This window comes from Hippocampus bargibanti, linkage group LG02 (genome assembly GCF_051943395.1).
Source record: "Hippocampus bargibanti isolate YZ-2025 linkage group LG02, ASM5194339v1, whole genome shotgun sequence".
In the NCBI taxonomy this organism is placed as follows: Eukaryota; Metazoa; Chordata; class Actinopteri; order Syngnathiformes; family Syngnathidae; genus Hippocampus; species Hippocampus bargibanti.
In genome coordinates, this window is record NC_142735.1 from 13,195,754 (window position 1) to 13,223,633 (window position 27,880).

The 27,880-nt window shown below is 40.1% G+C and overlaps 1 protein-coding gene across 2 annotated transcripts in view; it reads left to right on the forward strand.

Moving 5' to 3' along the window:
- Nucleotides 1-1,890: 1,890 nt before the first annotated feature.
- Nucleotides 1,891-27,880, forward strand: part of zdhhc9 (zDHHC palmitoyltransferase 9) — a 32,654-nt gene continuing 6,664 nt past the window's right edge. The window contains exons 1-6 of one of the 2 annotated variants that reach the window (XM_088989469.1): nucleotides 1,891-2,617; nucleotides 17,990-18,150; nucleotides 22,077-22,235; nucleotides 25,295-25,432; nucleotides 26,153-26,199; nucleotides 27,467-27,571. In XM_088989469.1, coding sequence (XP_088845595.1) covers nucleotides 2,454-2,617; nucleotides 17,990-18,150; nucleotides 22,077-22,235; nucleotides 25,295-25,432; nucleotides 26,153-26,199; nucleotides 27,467-27,571 — 774 coding nt within the window. In that variant the 5' untranslated portion in view covers nucleotides 1,891-2,453. The remainder of the gene's footprint in view (nucleotides 2,618-17,989; nucleotides 18,151-22,076; nucleotides 22,236-25,294; nucleotides 25,433-26,152; nucleotides 26,200-27,466; nucleotides 27,572-27,880) is intronic. The other variant, XM_088989468.1, reaches the window with a different exon arrangement.

Below are 27,880 nucleotides of genomic sequence, written 5' to 3' on the forward strand. Positions count from 1 at the left end.
TTTTTGAAAAATAATTCAATATATATCACGAGAGATGTTCAACGAATCTCAAGAAAAAATATACTTAAGATTCTATTGATTAAAAAAAAAATCAGGAAGTAAACTCGGGCCCCATCATTTTAGATGATGTCTGTCCATCCTCCCGCCCGATCCATCCATCCATCCATCCATCCATCCATCCATCCATCCATCCATCCATCCATCCATCCATCCACACACCTGTCCATCCACCCATTCGTTCATCCATTCATCCATCCATCCATTCATCCAAAGATAGATACTCTTTGATAGAACTTCTGCATCTTTTTTATGACCTCTAGCGCTGACACAGTTGCTGTCTTTTAATGTTGATCATTATGGTTACATTTGTTTTAGTTATTTTTTTAGGTGTAAAGCATTTGAGAAACTGTGATCATTGGCCAAAAAGGTATTAGTAATATGTTCAGAGACCACTTCTGAGCATAAGAAAAAACAATTACAATTTTATCTGGACTGTGATTAAACAAAAACAAGAAAAAAAACACTAAAAAACTAATTTCAAACATAAAAATTACATTTGACATTTAAGTTGTTCACCAAAACAGCAGAACAGGAGAATACACACCACCAAGTAAAATTTGGAATTACTTGCTGCAATTACCGGTACATTTTGCCTCATGATAACAATAATTTTGACAAAAAAAAAAAACAAAAAAACGTCCTGTAAATCTATAATTACGTCCACGTTTTTCTCCCCTCACTTAAAATATGTGCCTTGGTTCAATTTGGGTCAGGGGTCTCAAACTCAATTTACCTGGGGGCCGCTGGAGGCAGAGTCTGGGTGAGGCTGGGCCGCAACAGCATTTCCCCAAGAAAAGCACAGATAAAACATTCCAATGTTCTCAAAATCTTTATTTTTAACACACACAAAAAATAAATGAATAAATGGAAAAATGAATAAAAAATAAATTAACCAGTAATAAATAAATAAAATAATTATAATGATCATAAGGCAGATACAAACGACTGAAACAAACGCACGAGAAAACTAATTGTTATAATAAAGTTTCAAATTTCTGTATTCACAGTTCTTTAACCTTTAACTTTCTGAACATAAATAAAATATTGAACATGAACTGTCCTAAACATGGCTTCTCTTGCCTACTTCTTGCTGCTAGAGACCTGGCAGCGCTTCTTTTCACAAAGTCGAGCCACATTTGGCTTGAGGGAAGAGGCAGTGGAGACTGAGTAGGACTGGAAGATGCTCATCAGTAAGTCTGCACCTGTACTTGGACTTATTGAAGTTCAAGGTGGAGAAGAGCTTTTCACATATGTATGTGCTCCCAAAAAGACACATGGTCCGCTTGAACGTTCGGGAAAGTTCAGGGAAGCTGGGGGTTAACTCTCTCAAAAATTGCCCAAGCTTGTCTGCTTCTCCATTCACATCCCTGAACTTGGCTTTGAGTGCAGAGTTGCACTGTAGGTCCATTTGGAACACAGGAGGGGCATCTTGCACATCTAAAGACAATGGGGCCACAAAAATTTGAAATGTGGCTTTGTGCGTCTTGAAGTCTGCAAATCTGTGATTAAATTTCCTCTGTAGCTCCAAAATGGTGGTTTGTTCCATGGTTGTTCAGCGGTATGTTCAGCTCCACACACAAGTTTCTTCATATCAATCATGCGGGCCACACTAACATTAATCTTTCATATCAAGGCGGGCCGCACAATATTCTTTCGGGGGCCGTAGTTGGCCCGCGGGCCGCGAGTTTTAGACCCCTGGTTTAGGTGTTCACGTTGCAGAACACTAATTGGTGCATGTGACCCATTAAGGTGGCGCAGCAAAAACTGTACAGTATACCGTACACATACGGCGTATGTGTTATGCTGGCCCTTTAAGGGGAGACACTTGAATCTAGGCGTGTTCCTTGCTGCCATTGACTGAAACGGGGAATCTGGCATCCTGCGATTGAAGAAGTTTACACGAAAGCAGCTATTTTCAGCCTCTTTATGGGTACATTTTAAGTATTCAATCTCATATTTTTATTAGAAAATAGTGATAGTTTATTGGTGATTGCGGCTCTTTTCACGTTTTATTTATTTTATTTTATCGATGGGAAGTCGCTTGCCTGGCCAAGCGTTGATCATTGAGCTGGGTCAAGGTTCGCTCCTCCACGGGTGGATTTATTTGTGGAGCGACGGGGGAAACGTCTGCAGCGAGTGCCCGTGGGTGAATGTGTAATTTCTTCCAGCAAGGGCGTGAAGAAAGCGCGATTGTTCTTCGCGTCGTCGTGGGAATGAGTTGCCGCAGAACAGGAGAGCAAAGAGAAAATAAAGACTGCTGATGACAATGTGACTGCAACGCTTCTCTCTCGCTCCCACGTTTTTTTTACTCGAGAACATGCAGAGATGTGTCACGCTGCTCAGTGAATAACATCTTGATTAAAAAAATTAAAAATAGCTGAAGCGTGATCATCATGTCGGCTGTGATGATAAGCAAGAAGGTGCGGAAATGGGAGAAGCTGCCAGGCAAGAACACTTTCTGCTGCGATGGACGAGTGATGATGGCCCGGCAGAAGGGAGTCTTTTACCTGACCCTCTTCCTCATCGTCGGTACCTGCGCCCTCTTCTTCGCCTTCGAGTAAGTCGATGTCATTTTCATAACCACCCTACACTTGTTTATTGGCACGAACATTCCCCAAACATTTACAATGTTCCAGTCCATGGTGAATTGAAAGGAATTCAAAGTTTAATGTTCTGAGAAACCCATTTTACTACTCCTCCCAACCCACAAATTCCAGACAGAAGACACATCAGTGGTTAATCGGTTTACTTCTGTCTCAATTTATCTGACAACACCAAAGTGATTTGATTTGGCCTCATACACAAACAAGCAATTATAGGCTTCACTGAGATAAGCCAATGCCAGCCATATTTATGCCACAGAAGACCATCATTTTTGCACCGGTTTGTCTGATCCGAGAACACTGAACGCAGGATCCACACAAACTGACAATTAGGCCAATTTTTAGCATTTTAATCAAGATGCATGTCTCTGGATGGCTTTCATGTCGTGTGTGCTACCAATGAATATGTCATCTGCTTGAAAAACTATCTGGGCCAAGAATCATATATGTATGTTTATACACGAAATGTTTATTCTTATCGAAATAATATGCACCTGCAAGGTTGGGTGTGTTATCCACATTTTTTCTCCATGAAATGCCTTGACCATCAATTGTCCACAAGATGCTATTCTCTTAATTTGCAGTCATTATTGGGTTATTCATTTTTAATCAACAACATTGATGATTTAGCAGTAGATTTGTTGTGCATGTCGACCACATTCAGTCTCTGAAGGTTCATGCCTGACCAGTCTCTTTGAGTTGATAAATATTTAATCGCTTTCCTGTGAGACAGAAAGTCTGGCCTTTATTTTAATGTTTTCTCTTCCTCCCAAGACGGTGGAACCATCTATTCTTCAAACATGGCCAAATGAAAACAGTTGTGTTCCTTTTAAAAAAGATGAGCGGGGTATTCATTTGATTTACATTGAGAAAAAGAACGAGACAAAACATGTAAACTCATTGCCCAATTTTATTTATTTATCTATTTATTTATCTTTAGAAGAAAGATTAATGTTATCTTTTTTAGATGAAACTAAGTGTAAATGAAGGGCCAGTCAATGTGTCTTTGAAAACCAGACCATTAGCCCAACTGCATTGTTGTATTGTATTCTGTAAACGAATATTAATCTGTTCTGAGGTATTTCAAAAGAAGACCATTGTCTCAGCTGGATTCTTAGGCTGTAAATAATTCAGTTCACTTGTTGGATCATTTGGGAAGAACAATGTTAAAACAGGAATACCGTGCAGTATTATATTTTACTGATTGGTTTAAACACAGTACAAGAAAGTCTCACAGTCTCGCATTGATCATGAAAAAGATGAAATTCTTAAATGAATCCAGAGATTCGACCAAATTTGCCAATGGGGCCTCTTCCGCTTGGAAACATGAACCCCTTCAGGTATGTTTTTTTATTTTTGCTTTTTTTAACACAAGAGGTATGTTACAGATGGACTTTTCTATACTACAACATGATCTATTGGGTCTTTCAGAGAATGTTTGTTTGCGTGTTTGGGACCCACCTATCTCATTCTTCTCAGTTCTTGAGTGGCCCATTGCCCTTTTTTTTTCCGTGTGGGCATAAGGATCTGTTATGTGCAAAGAAACACTCATTCTGGGCAAGGCTTGGCCAAGACTAATGGCTGGAGGGTTGTTAGTGTGCCACATTCATATTATACCCCATCTTAATTATCTGTGATGGAGGGATACATATTAAAGCTGTGACCCGGGTCTAATTACAAAAGTCATCAGTCGACACAAACATATTTGAAAAAAAATACCCCGAGGCTGAACGTGTCAGCAAAACAGCTCACATTCGTGCCTCAAGAAATGAGATCCGGTTGTGATGGCGGGTGCGGATCCCAAAAAGCAGGCAGGAGGGAGCAGGAGGTTGTTTGACAAATTGTATTAAAATAAAGTCAGCTGGAACAAAATGTGAAACATCAAAATCATCTGAATGGAAGAAATACAAAGTAGCAAAAGAAGACCAAAAGTAAAAGTCCGCCAAGGTTAAACAAACACATACACAATGCATGCAGCAAACAATGAACCGACAACGGATGGTCATGCCGGGTGTCCTTTTAAGTGAGTGATTATAACGACCAGCACCTGCGAGGCTGCCGGCAGGGCTGACGTCGCTACCCGTTGGTCGCCAATCTGATCGGGACGACCAGCACCTGTGCAGGTGCAGGCGGGGCCGACAGCGCCCCCCGTTGGTCGCCAACCAGATCATGACAGTTTGGCTTAACAGTCATGGCATAATGAAAAAAAATGAAAAGAAGGTTTTTGTCACATGGCGATTGTTGATACTATTCCATGTTAGCATTATCATTAAGTGGGCATTATCTCACGAGTTAACTCAAAAATATTAGTTGAATGATGGGTCGTATCTCAAAAATACTGCATAGTATGGTCACCATCATATTTATGTTGAATATTATCTCTCTCTCATTTTCCGTACCGCTTATTCCTCATTAGGGTCGCGGGGGTTGCTGGAGCCTATCTCAGCTGTCTTCGGGCACGAGGCGGGGGACACCCCGAATTGGTTGCCAGCCAATCGCAGGACACACAAAGACATACAACAGTCACTCTCACACCTAGGGACAATTTGGAATGGTCAATCTGCCTGCCATGCATGTTTTTGGAGTGTGGGAGGAAACCGGAGGACCCGGAGAAAACCCACACAGGTCCGGGGAGAACATGCAAACTCCACACAGGGAGGCCGGACCGGGACGCGAACCGGCGACCTCTGCACTGTGAAGCCGGTGTGCTAACCACTCGACTACCGGGCTGCCCCGTTGAATGTTATGTCATGTTTAAATTCTTTCTTTTCATGTCATAGAGTTCAACAAATCAACATATTGTGTGTAAAATTGAGCCTCGAGCACCACGGGGCCAAGGACAGAAGAACAGAGCAGACAGTATCCCCCTCACTTGTTTTGATTAAAATTCAGGCGATGTGACGTCTCTCTTTTGTAGCAGCTGTTGGGCACTGTTTTTTTTAATGGAACCTACCTTTATCCCTTCATTAGTTATCGATGAAAATGTTTCTTCAGCTGTCATCTGTACTTCTTTGAAGGTGTAGGACGTTTCGCCTCTTATCCAAGAAGCTTTGTCAGCAAACTAAAGTCTTACTGGTAGTTTCAGCCCTATATATATCCCTACTGTCCAGACGTGGTGGTGCCGGACTCTGCTTTGATTGGTCCCTGCTCTCAGGTTGGGGGGAGCAGAGGACTAATCGCTGCGGCTCCACTGATTGCTTCTATTGTCCTGACTGACGACTGGCCTGATTGCTCAATTTGCCCTGGTATCACCTCATCAGCATAACTAAGCCTATGTTGCCTAAGCAGTCTATTGTATGAACGATCCAAATTAAATCTCACCCCACCATTACGGTTAAGGGAAGGATTTTGCCATTTTATGAAAATAGCTTCTTTTACTCGACTTTCGAACCATCTATTTTCTTTCGCTAAAATTGATGAAAAGGTTTCTTCAGCTGTCATCTGTACTTCTTTGAAGGTGTCGGACGTTTCGCTTCTTATCCAAAAAACTTCGTCAGCAAACAAAATGAATAGGTTAATCAGTGATTCTTACACGTATGAGCAACTAAAAAGGGACCCTTCCAATAGATACAAAAAAGAAATGATAGACTGTCTCCAAAAGTTAGAGAAAGGAAAACATAGACAAACAGATGTATTTTAGATTATACCCGGGAGAGGCCACGCCATGTATCTATGGCCTGCCAAAAATACATAAAGAAGGGTTCCCCCTCAGACCCATTGTTTGTAGCATTGACTCCTCTACATACAATGTAGCCAAATATTTAAAAACTATCTTAGCTCCGTTGGTTGGTAACACAGAATATCACGTAGAGAACACCACAGGGTTTGTAGAGAGGATCAAAGACTTATATTGGAACCTGAGGAAACATTGGCATCTTACGATGTGACTTATCTCTTTACATCTGTCCCAACCCCAGCAGCAGTCTCAGTGGTGAGGACGAGACTGCTGGACGTTTCTCTGCATGAAAGACTGCTGGACGTTTCTCTGCATGAAAGAACCAAACTTAAACCAGACCACATCTGCCAATTATTGGAAATCTGCCTTAATACTACGTATTTTCAATTTAGGGATACATTTTACAAATTCATGGTTGTGCTATGGGCTCACCAGTTTCACCCAAAGTGGCTAATCTGTACATGGAAGAGACGGAGAAACAGGCCCTCACATCCTTCCCGGGGACAAAACCGAGACACTGGTTTAGATATGTGGACGATACTTTTGTCATAATTAAAAAACAAGAAATTCAATCCTTCACAGATCACCTCAACTCGGTAGACATCAACATTAAATTTACACGCGAGGACATTAAAGAGAACCAACTACCCTTTTTGGATTGTAAAGTACGTATGTAATTATAAAAGAGGACAGAACACTAAAAACAGAAGTCTTTACGAAGGCTACGGCGTAGAAATGAGTGGTTGCTAGCTTTTAGGTGCATATGTACTGCCGATTGAGGCCCACTAATATTATCCCTGCGATGTTGATAGTCTTTTTTGGAGAATTTGTTTGGTCTCCCCAATGTATTGCTCTTTACAATTATCATTTTTACAATGTATTGAATAAACTACATTACTTTGTTTTTCATTGGGCAGCCTATCTTTTGGGTGCACTAATTTTTGCCTGAAAGTGTTTATCGGTTTGAAATAAGTAGGAATGTTGTGTTGCCAAAGGACCCTGTAGTTTTTCAGAAACTCCTGCAATGGAAGGTACTGCTACTCCTCTCCTTTTAGTATCTTCAGAATTGTTGGTTTCATTCCCTATTCTTTCATGATAACATTTGTTAAAAGACCACTGAGGGTAACCAGAGTTTGTGACTGCTCTCCTGATATGTTTTGACTCCTTTTCTCTACCTTTGACGCTTGTTGGTATTAGTTTAGCCCTAAGCTGGAGGGTCCTGATAACTCTGAGTTCGTGTTGTAGAGGGTGGTTAGAATCGAAAAGTAAGTATTGGTCAGTGTGAGTGGCCTTCCTAAAGACTTCTGTTTTAGTGCCTGTCCTCTTTTATAATTACTTAACAATCCAAAAAGGCTAATTGGTTCTTTAATGTCCTCGCGAGTAAATTTAATGTTGATGTCTACTCAGTTGAGGTGATGTGTGAAGAATTGTTAATCGGTGTTAAATTGTGGAAACAGAAGACTAGGTATAAAAGATGAATTGAGCTATTTGCCACAGATACACAAGACGAGAATGTATGTCTAGGTTGTTTGTTTGCTTTCTGGGATGGATTGATTTCTTTGCAGCTCTTGTGGTCTTAAACTGTTAGTTTTGTGCCCTCTGGCATTATGTCGATTCTTCTCTTTTGAATATTTCTGATGTTGTGTTCCAAGAAACTGTGACTATTTCAAATTTAAGATCTTTGACGTAAATAAAATGTCATTTGTACTAATTTGTCATTCAAATGACACAATTTTACTATGCTGAAAACACCTACTTTTATTTCCACTTTGGCAACTTCAGCATAAACATTTTCACAAGTTTTTTTATTAAGAAAATGGTAGTCTCTTGTGCACATACCCAAAACAACAATAGCCAGATGAATAAACCGTAAGCCCTTAAGTGACTTCCATTGAACCCCACATTACTTATCATAATACTGTATAATGTGTCCAAGCAAAGCACCAACACCTTTCTGTGTTCGGCATACCTCACAAATCAGGAACTTTCAAGCCTATCCAAAATTAGTCAATTCAATTTGAGTCCCCATTAAATTTCAAGCAATTTGAGTCTTGTAATTACTTATGTTGAGCCAAGTCCTTAATCACATTATAAAATGTAGTTCAGTATTCGCACATGAAGCACTATTTCTATATGTGTTTGCATTATTTAGCTGTTGCAGGAAAAATCTGACAATACTGATGATGATGATTATTGTGTTAGTTATTTTTTTGTCAAATGAATGCTTACTTGATCCTCATGACATTAATGCCCGCACGCGCGCACTTGTGTGTGTGTGTGTGTGTGTGTGTGTGTGTGTGTGTGTGTGTGTGTGTGTGTGTGTGTGTGTGTGTGTGTGTGTGTGTATAAAGCATATTGATGACCACATTATAGCTCTTGGCAGAAAGATCAAGCAACATACCATGAGGACAGTGTCATATGTCTGTTCGCCCCAGGATATCAAAGCATTTTGGAGGATACTCATGTCACCGAGCGGAAACTCTCATGGTGTCCGGCTGTCAGCTCAGGGTGTGTTGTATGAGGAATAAGAAGAGGAGGAGAGAGAGAAGGTGGCATTTAGAGCTAGCCTGCAGAGCGACTGCGGATCCTGTAACAGACATAGGAGCCTCCCTCAGCATCCAGCCCCACCCTGTCTCATAAATGGTGGCTGGGTTTAGCTAATGTCGCAATAATTTGATTAATGTCTCCTTTTGAGTCCATGCTCCATTTATCTGACACATTTGCAGGCGTTGTCATAGGTTTCTTTTTCGAGGTTTCATTTGTAATTTTTTTCCAGTACATTTGTATCGACTTTTTTTCTTCAAGGGATGCCAGATAAATGGAGCAGCTTTTTGTACACAAATGAACATAAACCTTTTTTTCCCCAATGTTTGTCCTGTTAACTCAGGGGTCGGGAACCTATTGCTCACGAGCCATATATGGCTCTTATGACGATTGCATATGGCTCCCCGATAAAACTAAATACATTTTTTCGTTTTTTCGCCGTTCATTTCCCGTTGGGGCTGCAGTTGGCGGAAAGCGCAATTTTGATTGGATGACACTGACCTAGGTTGGCTGAAAGCGCCATTTTGATTGGATGATACTGGCCGTCAGTTGAAACAGGTAAACGCCCCTTTAAATGAGCCCAACGAGTGCACTTCAGCTTGAATGCACCGGAGCATTAGCGTTTGAGGAGAGAAAATGTTCTGATAATTTGCAATGAAACAATACCATCGATGAAATAGTCGAATGTCAGTGACATTTTAATAAGCCCCATGTTAACGTTAGTATCAACATACTTCTGGGAGAAGTATATTGCAGATAGCAAGTGTGGAAGTTTATGAGCCGTGTGCAGGCTAGCCTGGATTTTTACCAATCATGAGGAACGGAAAAGTATTCATGTTAACTGTGAGTACTATCACAAAGTTATTTTAAATAATACATTCTGATATTTTGTTGAAAAGTGATCGCGCATGCGTGCGTGTTTGCGTTTGTATGTGCGTGCGCACGCGTTTGTATGTGTGTGTGCGCACCCCCGTGTGTGTGTGCGCGTGCGTGTATATTTTAGTTTTATGGCTCCCTTAGTCAAAAAGGTTCCCGACCCTTGTGTTAACTGATCAATGTCCTTTTGATGCAATCACTCTAATCCTTTATTTAATCATAGAAAAATACCAGTGACACTACATCACATGTATTTTCACTCCCATATGGTATTTAAACGTTGCGTAACCAGCAGGATGGATTTAAACCCACAGAACAGATTGTATCCTCTCTAGTATAAAACTGCACGCTTTTACATCCTTTGGATTAGATTTTCAAAGAGTTTTTAAGGGCACCTCCAAACCAAGATAGTTACGACAAGGATGAACTGCCAGGTTGAAGTTCACGATTGGTTCATACCTCATTGCTTGCGCTATTTTCACACCTGAGCTCACAAAAAACCTGGTTACTACTCTGATAAAGATAAAAACAGTCTTATCGTTTCAGAAGCCTTCCCACTTTTATGCGAGTATTCGCAGTCTTTGAATATTTCCAAAGAGCCATGAACAAAGCAACCTTTATTCAGCCCATATCTTTTGCGATTAAATACAACAAATGCCTGCCGTATGTTTCCCCAACTTAATGCTGGGTTTTTGGGTGCTGCAGTTTTACAAGATGGATGCATACAGTCATCAATTCTGATTATTTGGGGGAAATGGATGCTAATTAATTATTTTTTGAGGTCACTTGGATTGCAGTAACCTTAAAAGACAACCGACGTCTCCGGACAAGTTGTGTCCATAATTTGTAAAATCGCTTCAAATGACTTCTACTGAGCGTATTTTACAAAGATTCCACTGCACATAGCTATATTTTACGTTTTAAGACTCGCGCTGAATATTCTTGTTTTTGAGTTGGCGACGAGTCCTCACCCTACGTCACTGAAGGAACGCCCCTCACCGAGAAAGGACATACCTTGCATCACCTCAATGCATTTTGCGGAACTTTGTTTGGTCTGAAAAGTGCGTGTTGATCCGTATTGATGGCGAAATTAGAAGGAAAACACATAAATAACGCGATGGTGAATCGTTGTGTGTTGCGCTAAGAATTCTACAGTGTATTTGATATTCGCTTACAAAACGTCCCAAGAAACAATTTACATGGAGCTTTGTCTCCCTCTTTTGCCTTTTTTGGGTACTGTGAATACTAAAGAGTTTGTCACTACATTTCTCTCCAGATGCATCAAAATGACCGAAATAAATTTAATTGATTGCAAACATGTATGCTTTCCTCTTCAGAACTATTTGAATCATATTCATAACTAGATGAGTAACAAGAAAGCATCTTTTCCGAATCTGAAGCCATTGTTTTGATTCTCCAGAAAGGCAAGACGTCTTGGGGTAACACCACGAACAAGGGGGCGGGACCTTCTGAAACGGGCCACTTCCGGGTTCAATTTGAAGTAGTTTTTGGACACTTTAAGTCATATTTTAATTTAAAACAGATTCTTTTTTTACAGAGAGTGTATTGTAGGTGTTCAAATACCTGACATGTATCGGCGTATACTTCCACCTTCCAAAAAAGAAAAAAATCTGTTTTAAATTAGATATCAAGTAGACAGGATGAACTTAATACAACTATTGAACTTTAAGTCATTTTTATTGGTGTTTTGCATTTGACTAAAAATATCAGTCTGCGTGTTTTGGGTATTTTAGATGCTATGAAACGTTTTTCTGATGTCAGTTAGGAAACAAAAAAGTGATGTCGGTTGTCCTTTAAAACAGCTGTAACAAGCCAGGGACCACTTGGCACCGGGCTACCTAGATTAAAAATAAATACATAAAATCAGCATTGGAGAGGAGCATGTTTTGAAATTGGGAATGTCCATCAGTATCCCACCAGATAATGATTGCAAGTCTAATAGTTTTAGAAGGTGATAGAAAAAAAAATGGTTGCGACTGCTGGCCAATAGAACAACTATGACTTCAGCTGTGGCCATTCTAGCTTCAACAATTCAATTAACAATCAAGGCAATACATTATATTTTAATGTATCTTCTTATTCTCTACTTTTCTACATGCAACACAGTGAAACACTGCCTATTTGCAGTTGGTTTTCTGTGGAACCTCTCCTCGACTGAAAACCCCTTCAGATGTCACATCATGCCACCAAAGACCCGAGAAATAGAAATGTAGTAATTGGTGTGAAGGAAGTATGTTAAAGTGACATTCATGGAGTTTCATTGTTCCAATATATTTGTATATATTTGTTGGAGATAAATTTGTTGTATAAAGTTACAGGGATGTTGCATGTTTTTATTCAGCAGAGCGGCATTTCAAGGGTTCAAGCTAACAAACCACGGACATTCAATTGTGCTTCATAATAGCTATTTGTAGTTTTGAAGGGGATGTTCAAATGGAATAACAGAGGTTTTGTGAGATTTGAGCTGCTGTGAGTACGCAAAGCTCCACTCTCATGACATATCTACCAAGGTGCATTCGCAAAAGAGCAGGACAAAATACCCCCCCCCCCCCCTTCCTGTTTTATTCCAGCCTCTGCCCTGGAAAAGAAGCGGACAGTATAAAACTGTTTATGTGATGATGTTCTGTCAAACTGGCGGCCCCGCTGTGTATGTCTGGGCATAGCCAGTTACATTATGTATCACGTTGCATGATTAGGCACGGTAGGCACAGCTTGTAATGGTGAAGTAGTAATAAAGGTTTATGAGTCACTGCTGTATCGCAATTTGTTTTAAACCTTGCTTCAGAGAGTGGTCTTATTTACTGATGTCTTCGCTTATTTTGAGTGTTTTTTTTCTTTCTTTTTTGTCTTATTTGTAAGGAGAATCGTGTGATTGGATACATCCTTACCACAATCAGACAAACACATGAAAGGAAGGAGCATTAATGTGCCCATGATAGCTTTATTGGCTGCAATACACACAGCTGATACAAAAAATGTTGTCCACTACCTAACAATATATTATAACGTCATGTGGACCGTGTGCAAAGTTCAAAACGTGACTCCAACACTATATGGTAGCCATAGAGATATGGAGAATAGCTCCTCCACCAAAGTTTCAAATAAGCAACACTAGCTCCGTCTGTGTGTGCACAACATAAGTAGCAAGTCAAAGCAGTGTGACACATACATGTTATACTTTTAGATAGTAATTGGTTGCAAGAAACATCAGTCCTTTGGTTTGGATAAGGTTTTCCTGTTTGAGTGTGACAAATTGGGCCCTCATGCAGTCTTTAGGGAGCCTCGTTGTTATATTCCATTCAAAAGTCATCAGGGGGCATGACAAGTACGTTGAGCAAAATGGCATCCATTTTCCTCGGATGTAGAAATGCTATTTAGTTGACTGTTGAGCATTATGTGGTTTTGGTGTATTCAGCGGACACGCCCAATGGCAGTTGAGAGTGGAGACAATTGTTTGAATTGCACTTGCATAAATTGGTCAAATACATCCAACTTTGCGCAAGAGCCACAAAGCCCAAGTAAGGTGAGTCAGGAAGAAGATTCACTGGTGATCAGATCAATAGGCCATGCAGATGAAATCATTCCCCCTCAGGTATTGATCGGGCGATTAAGTTCATTTTTTTTCTCTGCTCATCCAGTGAGAGATGACCTCACAGTGTCACCATAGCATCATCAGCCTGCTCCTCGGCTGCCCAGTAAGCACTCGCAACCACGCGGGAATTGCGGTCTTGATGGGAATCGATGACAATATATGACTCAAATGGCCACCAGTCAACAATGGGCATTACGCTCCAGAGGAAATGACTTGAGCTCCACTTCTTGTTTCCTATTGTGGGAAAATAGAGACACATCAGACCAGTTCTGCAGGTGTGTGTACTGTATGCCAGCACAAACTGGTGGACTTTGCTTTTTGGTTGTGGTTTACTGACCTTCAGCTTGTTTCGCACCCTTTTATTTATTTACAGTCAACCAGTGTTTATTGCAGGGATACATTCCAGGCCCACATGGAATTGGTGAAAATCTGCGATATGATTTAAGAAAATGTACACAACCTTGTTGAAATGTCAGGTTTATGAGGTTTAAAAGAACGAAAATAAAATAAATAATTTCACATCTTTTTTTTCTACACCTGTAACGTGAACTTTAAACAGCACTACTCAATTGAGAACTTTTTTTAGTCTCACCATAGATGACGTAGGATTTGGCACAAAATTCAAGAGGGATTGTTTCTGTTCCTTTTAAAGTGCCCTTGATTAACCCTAATAAATTCAAAATGTCTCCTCCACATCGAGAGGAGCCAGATGAGGTGGCTCGGGCATCTGATTAGGATGCCCCCGGGACGTCTCCCTCGTGAGGTGTTCCGGGCATGCCCCACTGGCAGGAGACCCCGGGGACGACCCAGAACACGCTGGAGAGACTATGTCTCCCAGCTGGCATGGGAACGCCTCGGGATCCGCCAGGACAAGCTAGAAGAAGTGGCTGGGGAGAGGGAAGTCTGGGCTTCCCTACTGAAGCTGCTGCCCCCGCGACCCGACCCCGGATAAGCGGCAGAAGATGGATGGATGGAAATTCAAAATGTTTTAGTAGGCTTTGTCTGACATTTTTGTTTTGTGCTAGCTCTGACAAGCAATGTTTTCGAAATCCTCCCTCCAGCTAGTCTATGACTACATGTTGAGGTTTCGAAGACTTAATATCAGAATGGTAGATAGTTGGAAATAGGAATGAATGAAAACAAAGCTTTTGTTTCTAATCTGATCATACATTGAGAAACAAAACACAAAACAAATCTTAAACATATTAGCCGGAGTAAAAGAAGACAACGTTTATTTCAATCTCATGTATTCTCCTATATTTCAGACTGGAACATAACGGTCCTATCCTGTCTTTACGCAGTATGAATATGGGTATATAAAACAATTCTCAGCTCTGTGACTGACTGGTGATAGGCTCTGGGAATTGGATGGACAGAATAACTCAAGATAAAGTAAGATGAAAAATGTATGTGGTCTAGTTTTCCATTTCAAGACACCTCAAAATGATATTGTGGATTGCGGAGCATCTTCTTATGTCGCAAGGAGAATTTTCTGGAATTTTTCCATGCTCAATAGTATTCATTTGTGTGACCGTTAAAGTCCTTGCATATTATTTTCCCAAAGTTGTCACTAGCATGCAATATTAAGCTCTTTAATTAGCCTCCACAGTGCAACTTCTGCAGGATGAGGTGCAATAGCTTGAAATGAAGTAATAATGTGACATAATGGCTGAATGATTCTAGGTCAGGGGTGGGCAAACTTTTTGACTCGCGGGCCGCATTGGGTTCTAAAATTTGACAGAAGGGCCGGGCCAGGAGCATTGGGAGGGAGTGTTTGGGCCGGAAATACTAAACCTAAAGCATTAAAGGACAACCGACGCCTCCCGACAAGTTATGTCCATAATTTATAAAATCACTTCAAATGACTTTGACTGAGCGTATTTTACAAAGATTCCACAGCATATAGCTATAGTTTACGTTCTAAGACTTGCGCTGAATATTCACTAAGTCTTGTTTTCGAGTTGATGACGATCCCCATGTGACGTCACGTTTGGACCGCCCCTGACCGAGAAAGCGACACACAATGCATTTTGGGTACTTTGTTTGGTCTGAAAACTTCGTGTTGATAGCGAAATTAGAAGGAAAACACATAAATAACGCCATGGTTGTGTGTTGCACCAAAACAACTATTTGATATTCGCTGACACAAATTCCCAGCTGACAAATCAGCCCATTCCCAACGGAGCTTGGGCGCAATCTTCTGCATTTTCTGGGTGCTACATTGCTGTCATTGGCGGCTCGAATTGATATGGGAGGACTCCTTGAATCAATTGCAAACATTTATGCTTTCCTCTTCAGAACTATTTGAATCATATTCATAACTGGATGACTAACAAGAAAACATCTTCTCCGAATCTGAAGCCATTGTTTTGATTCTCGAGCAAGGCAAGACGTCATGGCGTGACGTCACGAACAAAGGGGTGGGACCTTCTGAAACTGGCCATTTCCGGATTCATTTTGAAGTCATTTTTATTGGTGTTTTTCATTTAACTAAAAATATCAGCCTGCCTGTTTTGGGTATTATAGATGCTATAAAACGTTTTTATAATGTCAGTGGGAAACACAAAAAAATGGTGCCGGTTGTCCTTTAAATTTAGTGTGTACAAACCTCATAGCACAGTAAGAACCCAATTTATTAACTGTCTTTCAAATGTGAAAAATATCCCTGATCAGTTAATAAATTTGTCTCAAGGAATATGGCGTTTACATACTATTTCGCAGATACTTGGAGGAGGAAATAGAAATAGATTAAAATAACATATGCACTGTGATTCATCAAGATTGTTTTTAATAGGTTTTCATTGAAGGGGCAAAGTTAAAGAAATCAACATTTATTGAAAAATGGAATCACTTTCAACATTCAAAACATATTATTCCACAACGAAATATTCAAGCTCAATAATACCTACTTGTGTTAAATTCCGCCAAATCATAGATGGTTTGTCCTGACCGCGCGCTCAACAAACTCTTCACTGATGCCCTCGCCTTCACGCGCAAACAATACACGTGTACCGTCGCCGAGCACACAGACATAGGCAACCTGCAGTGAAATTTGCATACTCGGCACGGCAGCCAATCAGAAACATACTGCTTTCTTCCGGACTTTCGCAAGCGTTATAAAGTTGTGCAATTGCATATCATTTTCCAAAATAGATGCACAGAACCTCAGCCCAGAAGAAAGATTCAATAGAAGCTAACAACATATGTGACGCTACAAAACGTAATTTTACATTAAACCGTGACTGTAAAGTGTACGTGAGACTCATGAAAGGGGCTGAGTGGCTCATAGGAAGCAATGCAAACGTTGCCTTGTGCACCACAATGACAATCAACTACTGCAGCAAAATCAGCACATTTACCATAAATTAAGCAAGGTAGCATTTGTAGTAGGTACGATGTTGACAATGTTTTTTAATGTGATTAGTTGTCTCATTGTGCTTCAGGTTGTGAAAGATGGGGCAGGCAACTTTTCAGTTATCTGCCCTGTTGTCCGCTAACTTTTTGTCATGAGTTTCAGATGCTGTTTTTACTATAATTTGGGCAGGTTCGGCGGGCCGGATTAAAAAGCCTAACGTGGCCGTATGAAAAGCCGTATGTGGCCCGCGGGCCGTAGTTTGCCCATGCCTGTTCTAGGTACTTGGGATGTAATCACAGTTCTTTGCACTGTACCTATTGATGTTAGAACATTTGAAGTAAATGCTGGTAATGAAAGTAGCAAAGTACTAATACAATATGTGATCATTACTGCTAAAAGTAGAATACAATAAAGTCTCGTTATATCGATATCGGTTATATCGATAGTACTGCTTATTACGATACCATTTCTATGAACGCAAGGAGAAAATTTACATGCCGCAGGATCGGATATATCGATAGTCTGGTTATATCGATATTTTTTCCGACTCCCGAGAATATCGATATAACGAGACTTTACTGTAACTAATTAAACTCCACATACACCATCAAAACAATTTGCTCCCAGAATGTGGACTTCCCACCGCAATTGCAATCAACTCTGTGTGTGTTTTAATTTTTCTTTGGCTTTCTTGTTAGGGGACACTTTTTTAAACAGTTCTTACTTGTTTTAATAAAATTTCTGTGTTATTAAAATCCCCAAATGAGCTTTGCTTGTCACAATTGAACGATAATCAGTTCAACCATCAAATAGCAATGCAGCTCTGCTTACCTTTTCGCTTTGCTATAATAGCAGGTCCTTCCGAGATATAACAATTTCTACGGAATATATTAAAAATTACATTTTCCACAATAGGTCCTCTGTAAGACTGTTTCATTGTTCTTTTGTCTGTGCAATAAGAGCCATTTACCTTATTTGACATTTTTGTTAGAATGCTCAATAGGTGCCCAGGGTCCTGGGGAAGTTTGTATTGATTCAGAGAGGATTTTTTTCTTCCAGTCCTCCAGACTGTGAGGGCAGTGTGACATGATGTTATTTATTCCCAACTCTGACATTAACATGTTCCGTTTTATGACCTCATGACCAGAACAGCAGTTGACCATATGCATGGTGTGTTGACGTGCTGCCTTTTTATAGTCCATATTTATGGATGTCAGGAAAAAGGTCTTATACACCGCTCCTGCTCTTTTTTTTTCTTGTAGGTGTCCTTACCTGGCTGTCCACCTGTCCGCTGCCATCCCAGTCTTCGCCGCTGTTCTTTTCCTCTTTGTCTTAGCCATGCTACTGAGGACCAGCTTCAGTGACCCCGGTGTCCTTCCTCGCGCTCTCCCAGAGGAGGCCACATTTATTGAGATGGAGATTGGTGAGGTCATTTGGGTTTTAAACACTACATGTTAGCCTATTTGCAAATTATAATAACAATAAGAATGGGATTGGATTAGATTAGCCTTTATTAATGTCGCAGTGGAGAAAATTACATTTATTTACAGCCACTCTCGTGGTGCTATCTTGAAGTTAAAAGAACAAAACAAACAATAAACAATATAACAATACAAAGGCACAATCTTAAGCACTTTATGCACCCTCTTTGTTGTATGAAGCAGTTCTAGGTTAAAGAGGACAGAATCAAAGCATCCTTTTCGCCAGGGAATCACAAACATCATGGTGGGATCTGCACATCTGCTACAATCCAAATGTTGAAAGCAAACCCGAAGTTGTAGCATCCATTGACGAAAGCGATTGTCTCACATCTCCTGTCCCACGTAAATCCGCTTCAATTCCAAACAATGTCAGTTACACATATGCATCGGCGCTCTGCGCTGACACTCCTTTCTTTTCATCGGGGCTCCTCAAGCCATGCAGACTATCCAACAGCACCGACCTTTTCGATGAAAAAAGCGGGGCTGTGAAAATGCTGCCCATGACAGGCACAAAAAAGCACAATCGCCCCCAGATCTGTCCAGCGATGACAGTCAAATGGCACCGACATTCCTCCCAATCAAAAACAGTGCTGGCATATTCATGCTGCCGAAAAGACACAACCACTTAGCACAGTCTCCTCCTTGATGAATGTGATGGCCAAAAAAGCTGGAAAACAATCCACATCCCTTCCACACGACGCACAACAACACAAAGTGACAAAAGAAAACACAAAAACAACAAAAAAGCACGGCTCGTGAGAGCTCTTGCTCGCGGCTGCCTCGTCGAGCTCCATCTTGGACTTCATTTTAAGATTGGAATAAGACTTATACAATTGAATTGAGGCCTCATTAATCAATTGCATTTTTTCCACAAACCAGCAAAAGCCTGTTCGGTCGCGCAGCTTCACTTCACCTCCTGTCAGTCAATTTAATCACCTGCGTGAGAGGTGAAACTCACACAACCCCCAAAAAACAACATGAACAATGTTGAAGCAGAGACGGTTAGCATACTTAGATATTACTGTCTGCTATTTTTGTTCAAGAACAAAGTTGAACATCATCAATGGAATATTAGATTAAAGCAGTTTGCTCGCTTCCGCCGACCAACAGCCGTGTGTCGAAAGTCTGAACACAATTCTCAAAGTCCATATCCTAATGGCTTGCATGTAAAAATGCCTTTGCAAACAATGCAAAATGTGACAGCGAAAATTGGCCCACAGTCACAGTTGGCATGACTGTCATTGGCAGCTTTGTAGCACAAGAGATGGAGCTAAAGAATGCTGCAGACTTGATCGGGAGTATACGTTCTCTGATAGTCATTCCGGCATTCTACATTGGTGTAAGTGGACATTTTGACATTTTTGATTGGATTGGATTGGATATGCCTTTATTAGTCTCACAGTGGAGAAATTTACAATTTACAAAGTTTACAAATTTACAATTTACAAAGTGATGAAAGGAATGAAAGTAGAAAAACGAAATAGATGAGCTGCTGGAAAGGCAGCCACTCTCGCGGCGCCGTCTTGAAGTCAAAAGAACAAAAAAACGACATTTTGCAAAATGACATTTTTTGCACATAGCCGCAACAGAAATGTCCCTGGATGCGTTATGTGCCCTTTTTGTGAACTGAACTCTTAATTTGTTTTAGATCTAAGGTATTTTCTTGATTGATTACATTTCAATTACAATTAAAATATTCTTGAAAATAAAGTTACCGATACTGAAAAAATATTTGGATTTGAATTATTATGCTCTCATATCGTTTTTGTTGGGATAAAAAAAGGACAAAAATCATTGTGATGGATTCTAGTGAAATATCCATCCGTCCATTCATTTGCCGTACCACTTATTCCTCATTAGGGTCGCGGGGGGTGCTGAAGCCTATCTCAGCTGTCTTCGGGCACGAGGCGGGGGACACCCTGAATTGGTTGCCAGCCAATCGCAGGGCACACAAAGACATACAACAATCACTCTCACACTCACACCGAGGGACAATTTTGGAGTGGTCAATCTGCCTGCATTCATGTTTTTTGGAGTGTGGGAGGAAACCGGAGGACCCGGAGAAAACCCACGTGGGCTCAGGGAGAACATGCAAACTCAACACAGGGAGGCCGGACCGGGACGCGAACCGGCGACCTCTGCACTGTGAAGCCGGTGTGCTAACCACTCGACTACCGGGCCGCTCTCGGAAAATATGCCATCTTCAAAAATGTTTTTTTGCTACAGGCCTCGTAATAGCAACAAATGCCCTAATCCTCATCTCACTAAGCAATTCTGTTGCTCAGTCCCCTGACTGTCTTTTATGACCATAGAAGAAAACCACAGTGCAATATTTCTGTAATTTCCCCAAACCCTTGCACGCGAGGTTACTCGGTCTTTTCTGTGTTAAAGATTCACAGCTTCCTACAGCAGCAATCTCGCTTCACAAAAGCGGCCGTGGGTGGAGATTTGTGATAGGCGGTGGCTGTTAAAGGCAAAGCTGAGCCAATCGCTCCTCTGAGGGGGGGCAGCTGGCAACCGCCGCTCCTTCTTCATCAGCGCAGTGACTCATTTAGCTCGCCACATGGAAAAGCAAGAAGAAAAATTCAGTTTAATTATCATTATAAGCTCCTGCATTTTCAGCCATTTTAAAAGGTAGAGTAGATCATGAAGTGATCATATTGGCAATTTATTTCACGAAAGCTCTTTGTTTCTTTTCCTAATTTCCTCTGAAGGAATTAAATCTGGTATTAAAAAATGTAACTAGAAAAAAACACCACTATTTTGATGTTTTTTCCAATTATAAAACAGGCTGCATGTTTTCAGTGTTAAAACGGATGATTAAACTCAACCATTTTATGTGTCCTCCCTTTACGCTTCCTTCATGGTATGGATAATTAATGTCGACCTGTATCGATCATTATTTTCTTTTTAACCTCTTTACTAAGATATATTGGCTGTTCATTAAAATGGTTAAATGTCCTTCATGCAAAACCTTAATCAGTGTACCAATTTCTGTCACACAACACACCCGTCAACACATTAAAATTTGTCTTTCAATTCATAAGAGTGCTGGTAGCCACACTATCTGAACTGCTGGTAAATCTCCAGCCGTGGTGATTTGTTAGCGATAGCACATGGCCCCCAGGGTGAAGGCTAATCTGGAGGATGGGTATGGGTGGAAGTAGCATCCTCTTGGAATACGCAATGCCACAGGCGCTTGCAGACTGAGCTTTTCTGCCTCAAGGGAGTGGCACATTTCTTGTGACTCAACCATTTTATATGTTCTTGACTCTAATACGATGCTACACCACTGCAATAAATCTTAAGGTTTATAATTGCCTCCATTTATCTGCTCTGGGGGTGAAGGATGCATTTGATGAAAATATAAAACATAGAACAAAAAAAAAAAAGGAAACAGAATGGCCACGATATTGGGTGCACATGCATAATGTAATGTAAAAAAAAAAGTGTGTCACTCAATTTTTGCCGCAGTTACATTGAAAAAAGTAACTTAGTTACTTTGCTGATGACCTGATTTGATCACTTCATTTTAAATGTGACTACCATTGGAAGTTACTTTGTTAGTTATGTCGAGCAAATGCCGACAACCCTGCTTCACATAAAAATCACAATTAGTTTTGTCAGTTCCATTGGGAGGGCTTTTTTCACAGTGACCTCTCAGGATAACTTTTTGGTTTGTTTGCTTTGTTAAAATTAAATAATTTCAAATCATTAGACAATGGATTTGATATAAAAGTAAATTGAGTTAGGGAACGAATAAAGGTTTTCTGATTCTGAACAAATCTGTCTCGTAAGTACATGTACCACCGTCGATGTAATGCAAACGTACCACGTATCAGTATTAACTGAAGACATATTTCGGCAGAGGCTGCCAACGGCAATGTCCCCAGCGGCCAGCGTCCACCTCCTCGAATTCGCAACATCGAGATCAACAATCAGATCGTCAAGCTCAAGTACTGCTACACATGCAAGATCTTCCGGCCGCCGCGAGCGTCTCACTGCAGCATCTGCGACAACTGCGTTGGTAAGCGTCAGCTGATCCGCTTCATTGAAGTGGTTTATTTTTGCTGTTAAAAAGATTGACGTGGAACTCATTGATTTTTACTTTAGTGTGGCGAAAAAATAGCCGGCAGTGATCTCTGCATTCGTTTTGCTTTCACGGTGCTGCTTTCAAATGACAGCTTTATAAATAGATCTGCAAAAAGCACAAACTGACACTATCATTCATACAAACGCTCGAAATTGGGCTTCTGTTTCTTTCTTAAATCATGAGTGCCTCTTGTAAACATACAAATACACAGTCGACAATGACGGTTATTGTATCCAAGGCTAACCAATCATAATTTTTATATCATGCCCGTTTTAGTGTGCATTCTGTTGTTGTTGTTTTTTCTATTCTTTTACATGAGTTACATTTTTGGGTGGGGGTATGAATTCTTAGTTTGATGAGCACAGACCAATCAATTTCAGAGATTTACAGAAGTCTATACAAAACGTGCAGTACATTTGCAGTACATGAGCACAAAATTCATCATCATCTCCAACTTTTTTTCAGCCAATCACGCATAATTTGGTAAGAAGTAATTCTACCGTAAATTTAGCCCCTGGTTTAAAGGAAGACGCAAATCTGGCATTTTGGGATGAAATCATTTGCACCTTTTTATGATTTTCACAGAGCTGTTTCTACCCAGTATATTAATATCAAACCCATGAGTTTAAAGGTTCTGAACGACTGATGCCGCAGCTATTTAAAAACCTAAGAAAAAGCATAAAATGCTGCTTCTGTGGCATGACGGAAGTTCAAAACTTTCATTAAAAGGCATCGATCTTTTCGTCAATGGATGCTACAGGTGCGTGTTTGCTTTCAACATTTAGCTTGTAGTCGACGTGCACATTCCACCATGATGTCCCTGATCCACTGGTGAAGAGACGCTTTGGTTCTCTCCTCATCTGGAACTGCTTTATGTAACAAAAACAGGAAGTGCTTAAGAATGAATGCGAGAGTGGCTGCCTTTCCAGCAGCTCCTATGTTTTGGTTTTCTACTTTCATTTCTTTCATAACTTTGCTGCTGTGAAATGTAAATTTCTCCACTGCGAGACTAATAAAGGCAAATCCAATCCAATCCAATCCAATCTTGACAATTAGTACAACATCAGCTGAAAGCTCCAGTTTTTACATTAATGCAAAAGTATTTCAGAATCAGAATCAGAAAACCTTTATTCGTCCCACAATGGGGAAATTTGCAGTCCACAGCAGCAATTTGAAAGGGGATGGGATGGGTGTGGGAGGGTGAAAGGACAGAAAACAAGATATTCTAAGCATAACAAAATAAAAATGTCAACTGTATACTGTACAAATGTAAATGTGCAAAACCGTTTCATAAAAAAACTGTACATAGTGCAAGTATCAAGAAAAGCATATTTATATATTGCATCAACCGATATTTACAAGTGTCCAGTTTTTTTTAATTTCCATAATTAAATACACACCAACATTGCTAACAACACAAATTGGCCTTTCCAGTCAGTATGAGTAAAAATGAGGTTAATTGTCGTCTTTATCATCCACTTTTCAGTACCCAGTCATGGAGTTTCATTTTAGTCAGACTTACAGCTTTGCTGCAATAAAAGCCTTCTTGGCAGAGACATCAATGGCTACTCATCCTGTTCTATAAAGCCACCATGATTGTCAACACCCGCTGAAACCTGAGCGTTTGTAAATGACGCTTATCGCCAACAAACCGCAGCGCCTGGTACCGTCTCTTTGCTCCACTAATCTTGCTCCAGAGCACTGGTGCACCATTTGCCTCTGTGTTGTGCCATCAAATTGTTTTACAGACATTATTTTGACAGGAATGTTTGGGCATTGAACAATCCAAGGTTTATGGTTTGACTTACGATTGTTGCCGTTTGAGAAATTGCTTTAATGATTTTACAGTCAAACCTCTGTTTTCAACCATAATCCGTTCGAGAAACTTCGTTCGAAAACCCGTTTGTTCGGAAACCGAAATGTTGCCTATAATAATCAATGTAATCAATGTTTGCTTTTTTTATTTGTGATTGAACAATACAAGTATGTCGACCCACATTAGGCTAAGGTCCGATTTGCAGAGATTTCGGCTAAACACGTGTGTTGTTTGATTTAAACAAACACATTTATGCGCTCAGTTTGGTCGAGAAGCGAATTTCAATTGTAAACCGAGGCATAAAAAAACATTTTTGGTGGACATCCATCCATTGTATGGTGCCAGCGAAATCAAACGAACGATGCCTTTCCCAGTTCCAGTAATTGTCACACGAAGCATTCAACAAAGATCATTTTAAGATAAACTAAATGACTGTGTTGATGAAAGTATTCTAACTTAATGCTAAAATACAATGCAAAACGTCATATTTATGTTACACTCTTTTAACAACTCTAACTCATTTTAGCTGCGGGCAAGTCATCTTTCCTTGGAGGGTCGTTATGACAGTGAAACCACAACATCCTTACTTGTACACAACAAATAGATTACTAGATTTTATATATAGAACTGTATAGTGCCTCTGCAATTTTTTGATGATGATACGAGTGCACCTGAAACAAATTCCTTGTGTGTTCTATATACTTGGCAATAAAGATGATTCTGATTCTGATCAGTCAAGTCGATTTAAAATAGTTTCTTCAATTATGATTTGAGTGAGGGTGAACCGGGAAACAAAATTATTGAAAAACTTTACCGTTATTTATTACACATGACAATTTGACATTTTGCTACAGATCTCAGCAAGTTGACATCTGTGACTTGCTTTCGCGGGCCACATGAATTGTACTGGCCTTGAGCTTGACACGTGGTGTAAAGAAATCATAACTTGGAGACCAGCAGTAGCAACACAATCGCATAATCATGGAAGAGTAGAGGAGAAGGGAAATGAAAGGAACAGTTGATATCGCCGGCCTGTTCCAGGAAAGCACTGCAAAGCCTATCTTTTGAAGGAGCACCTGATTGGATGTATTTTTAACCACTATATCCTTTGATTGCTCAAAAACTGGTTGATACACATTCCACATTTTTATCGTTGTTTTGATCTATGTCCCTTCAGACCGTTTTGATCACCACTGTCCGTGGGTGGGCAACTGCGTGGGCAAGAGGAACTACCGCTACTTCTACTTGTTCACACTCTCGCTCTCGCTCCTCACCATTTACATCTTCACTTTTGACATCGTCCACGTGGTCATGCGTGAGTATCCTGACGTCGCATAGGAGGAAGGGCAGGGGAGAGGAGAGGAGCAGTAGGCGTATCGAAGTAGGAAGGAATGTGACAAGACGAGAACGGCCAGCTTTACTGACAAACACATGCGTTATGACCTAAAAAAGAGCAACTGAGGCTGGGCCTGAAGCATAGCATGATGTGCCTGTGACAGATTTTCCACAATTGCTACTTCTTTTTATTTATTTATTTTTTTAGCCCACATTAATGATATATGAGAATGTTTTTTTCCTCTTTTTATAGTTTCATTCTACCGTATAAAATCAGCACTGTTGAACTCATTCACTGCCAGACGATGTGCAAAAATGTGTCCACTCCAGTCCCAGGGTTTTTGGCATTTTCACTCAAATTCCAGGACGCACAAAATATTGAGTTTTCGGACAACATAAAGAATCAATTTAGCGAATGAAACTTTAGACTCTCTTCTTTCATCAAAAAAAGACTTAATTATAAAAGTATTCTATGAGTTAAGAGTAGGTTTGGAGTAATATGAGGTGCAAGTGGGGGTGGCTGTACAAATGGCAAATGACCAGCGTCTTTATCGGCACCTCCCCTGGCGAGAAAAATCTAAACCCAAGCAATTTAGGGAATGGCGCTCCATGTCCTGGTCCAATTCCCGGATAAAATCGGGAATGGCAGTGAATGAGTTAATGTCTAAAGTTTCACTTAGGTGTGTTGCTCTGTTCACAGGTTCAGTGGAGGATGGGTTTTTGAGTGCTTTGAAGGAAACACCCGGAACATATCCTTTTTTTGTGAAGTGGATATAGTGCTGGGCTGAAAACCTGACAATGGTAGCATATTTTAATTTTGGGTGTAAAAATGTGCACACACAGTGTTCATTTGTTGCCAAAACAAAATGATAAATTACATCCAAAATACCCTGGTGCCTTGAGACATGAGTTCCTCAAATTCGGAGTTACTTTTTTTGTTTGTTTGTTTTTGCTTTAACTGGTGCTTTGACCGATATACAAATGCTGTAAGGTCGCCGTAAGCTCCCTCAACTCACTTAACCCTCGGCAGCTTTTTGGTAAAAACTGAAAATTCTTCAGATTCATGTATCTGAAGAATTGTAAAATTATATATATGATTATATATATTGCAATATGTTGTACAAAATAAAGATAGACTATTATGTGTGAAAAATACATAGCCCCATTTTGGTCTCAATTTCTACACTAAAATGCATTTATCAATATATACACATAATTGTCTATATATATATATATATATATATATATATATATATATATATATATATATATATATATATATATATATATATATATATATATATATATATATATATATATATATATATATATATATATATATATATATATATATATTCTAAAATATAAAAACAAAATCCCATAGATGAAAATACGTATATTACTTCATGTGTTGCATGATATCATCCAGTTTATTGCAATAGACAATATTTTTCTTTTGTAGGGGCCGGAGTGAAAAATTTAGCAAAAGAGGCTTCAAGCTATTCATTGTAGCTCCCAGTTTCACAAGCACTGCAATGGCCATTGAAGTGACTGTTTAAATTATTATTTTTCACAATTATCTAACTGCAGTATCTGTTCATAATGTACACCACTTTATTGTCTTCATTTATTTACTGTTGTTTGCATATAGACGCTGTGTGCTTCTCGGTCCATTTTAATTATCGTGATTACGTACTGTAGTTTCTCAAATGGTTGTTCACACACTGACATTGGAACGGCAACTGCTGAGCTCATTTGTACGGCGTAGGGTCATTTGATACATCCTGGAAAAGAGCTATCTTTTCATTTAGTGCCACACCATCTGGATATGTCAGGACTAAGAGCCATTTGTCCACGGGAGCAAGCTTTGCCCCAATTATCTTGGTTTTGTTGACCGTTGCTGCTTTTAATCATCTTACGCAACTATCAGGCATTTTGTTGTCCCTGGCTGCACATGCTGTTTGAGCAGTCAGGGACACGACATTTGTTCACTTATCCTTGACTCAAAGTTCTCACCGTGCTGGAGGTGCTGGTGTGTTTCTTCACGCTATGGTCAGTGGTCGGCCTGACCGGCTTCCACACCTACCTGATCTCGCTCAACCAGACCACCAATGAGGATGTAAGTCTGAAAAAGATATTGCCCCATCAAACTGTTATTTCCACCACAGTCAAACCACCTTTGACTACACATGGTACTTTGGACCTTTATTTATATTTCATGCGAAGCATGTGCAAATTACACGTGGTGTGCTTCTTGGTCCATTTTACTTCGCGTGATTATGTTCTGTCGTTACTCATATGTTTGTTCACACATTGACATTGGAACATCAAGTGCTGAGCTCATTTGTACGGCGTAGGGCTGTGTGCTGGTGTGTGCAGCTTTATTTTAAAAAAAATAACGCAATGCACCCCTATTCGAAACCCATAC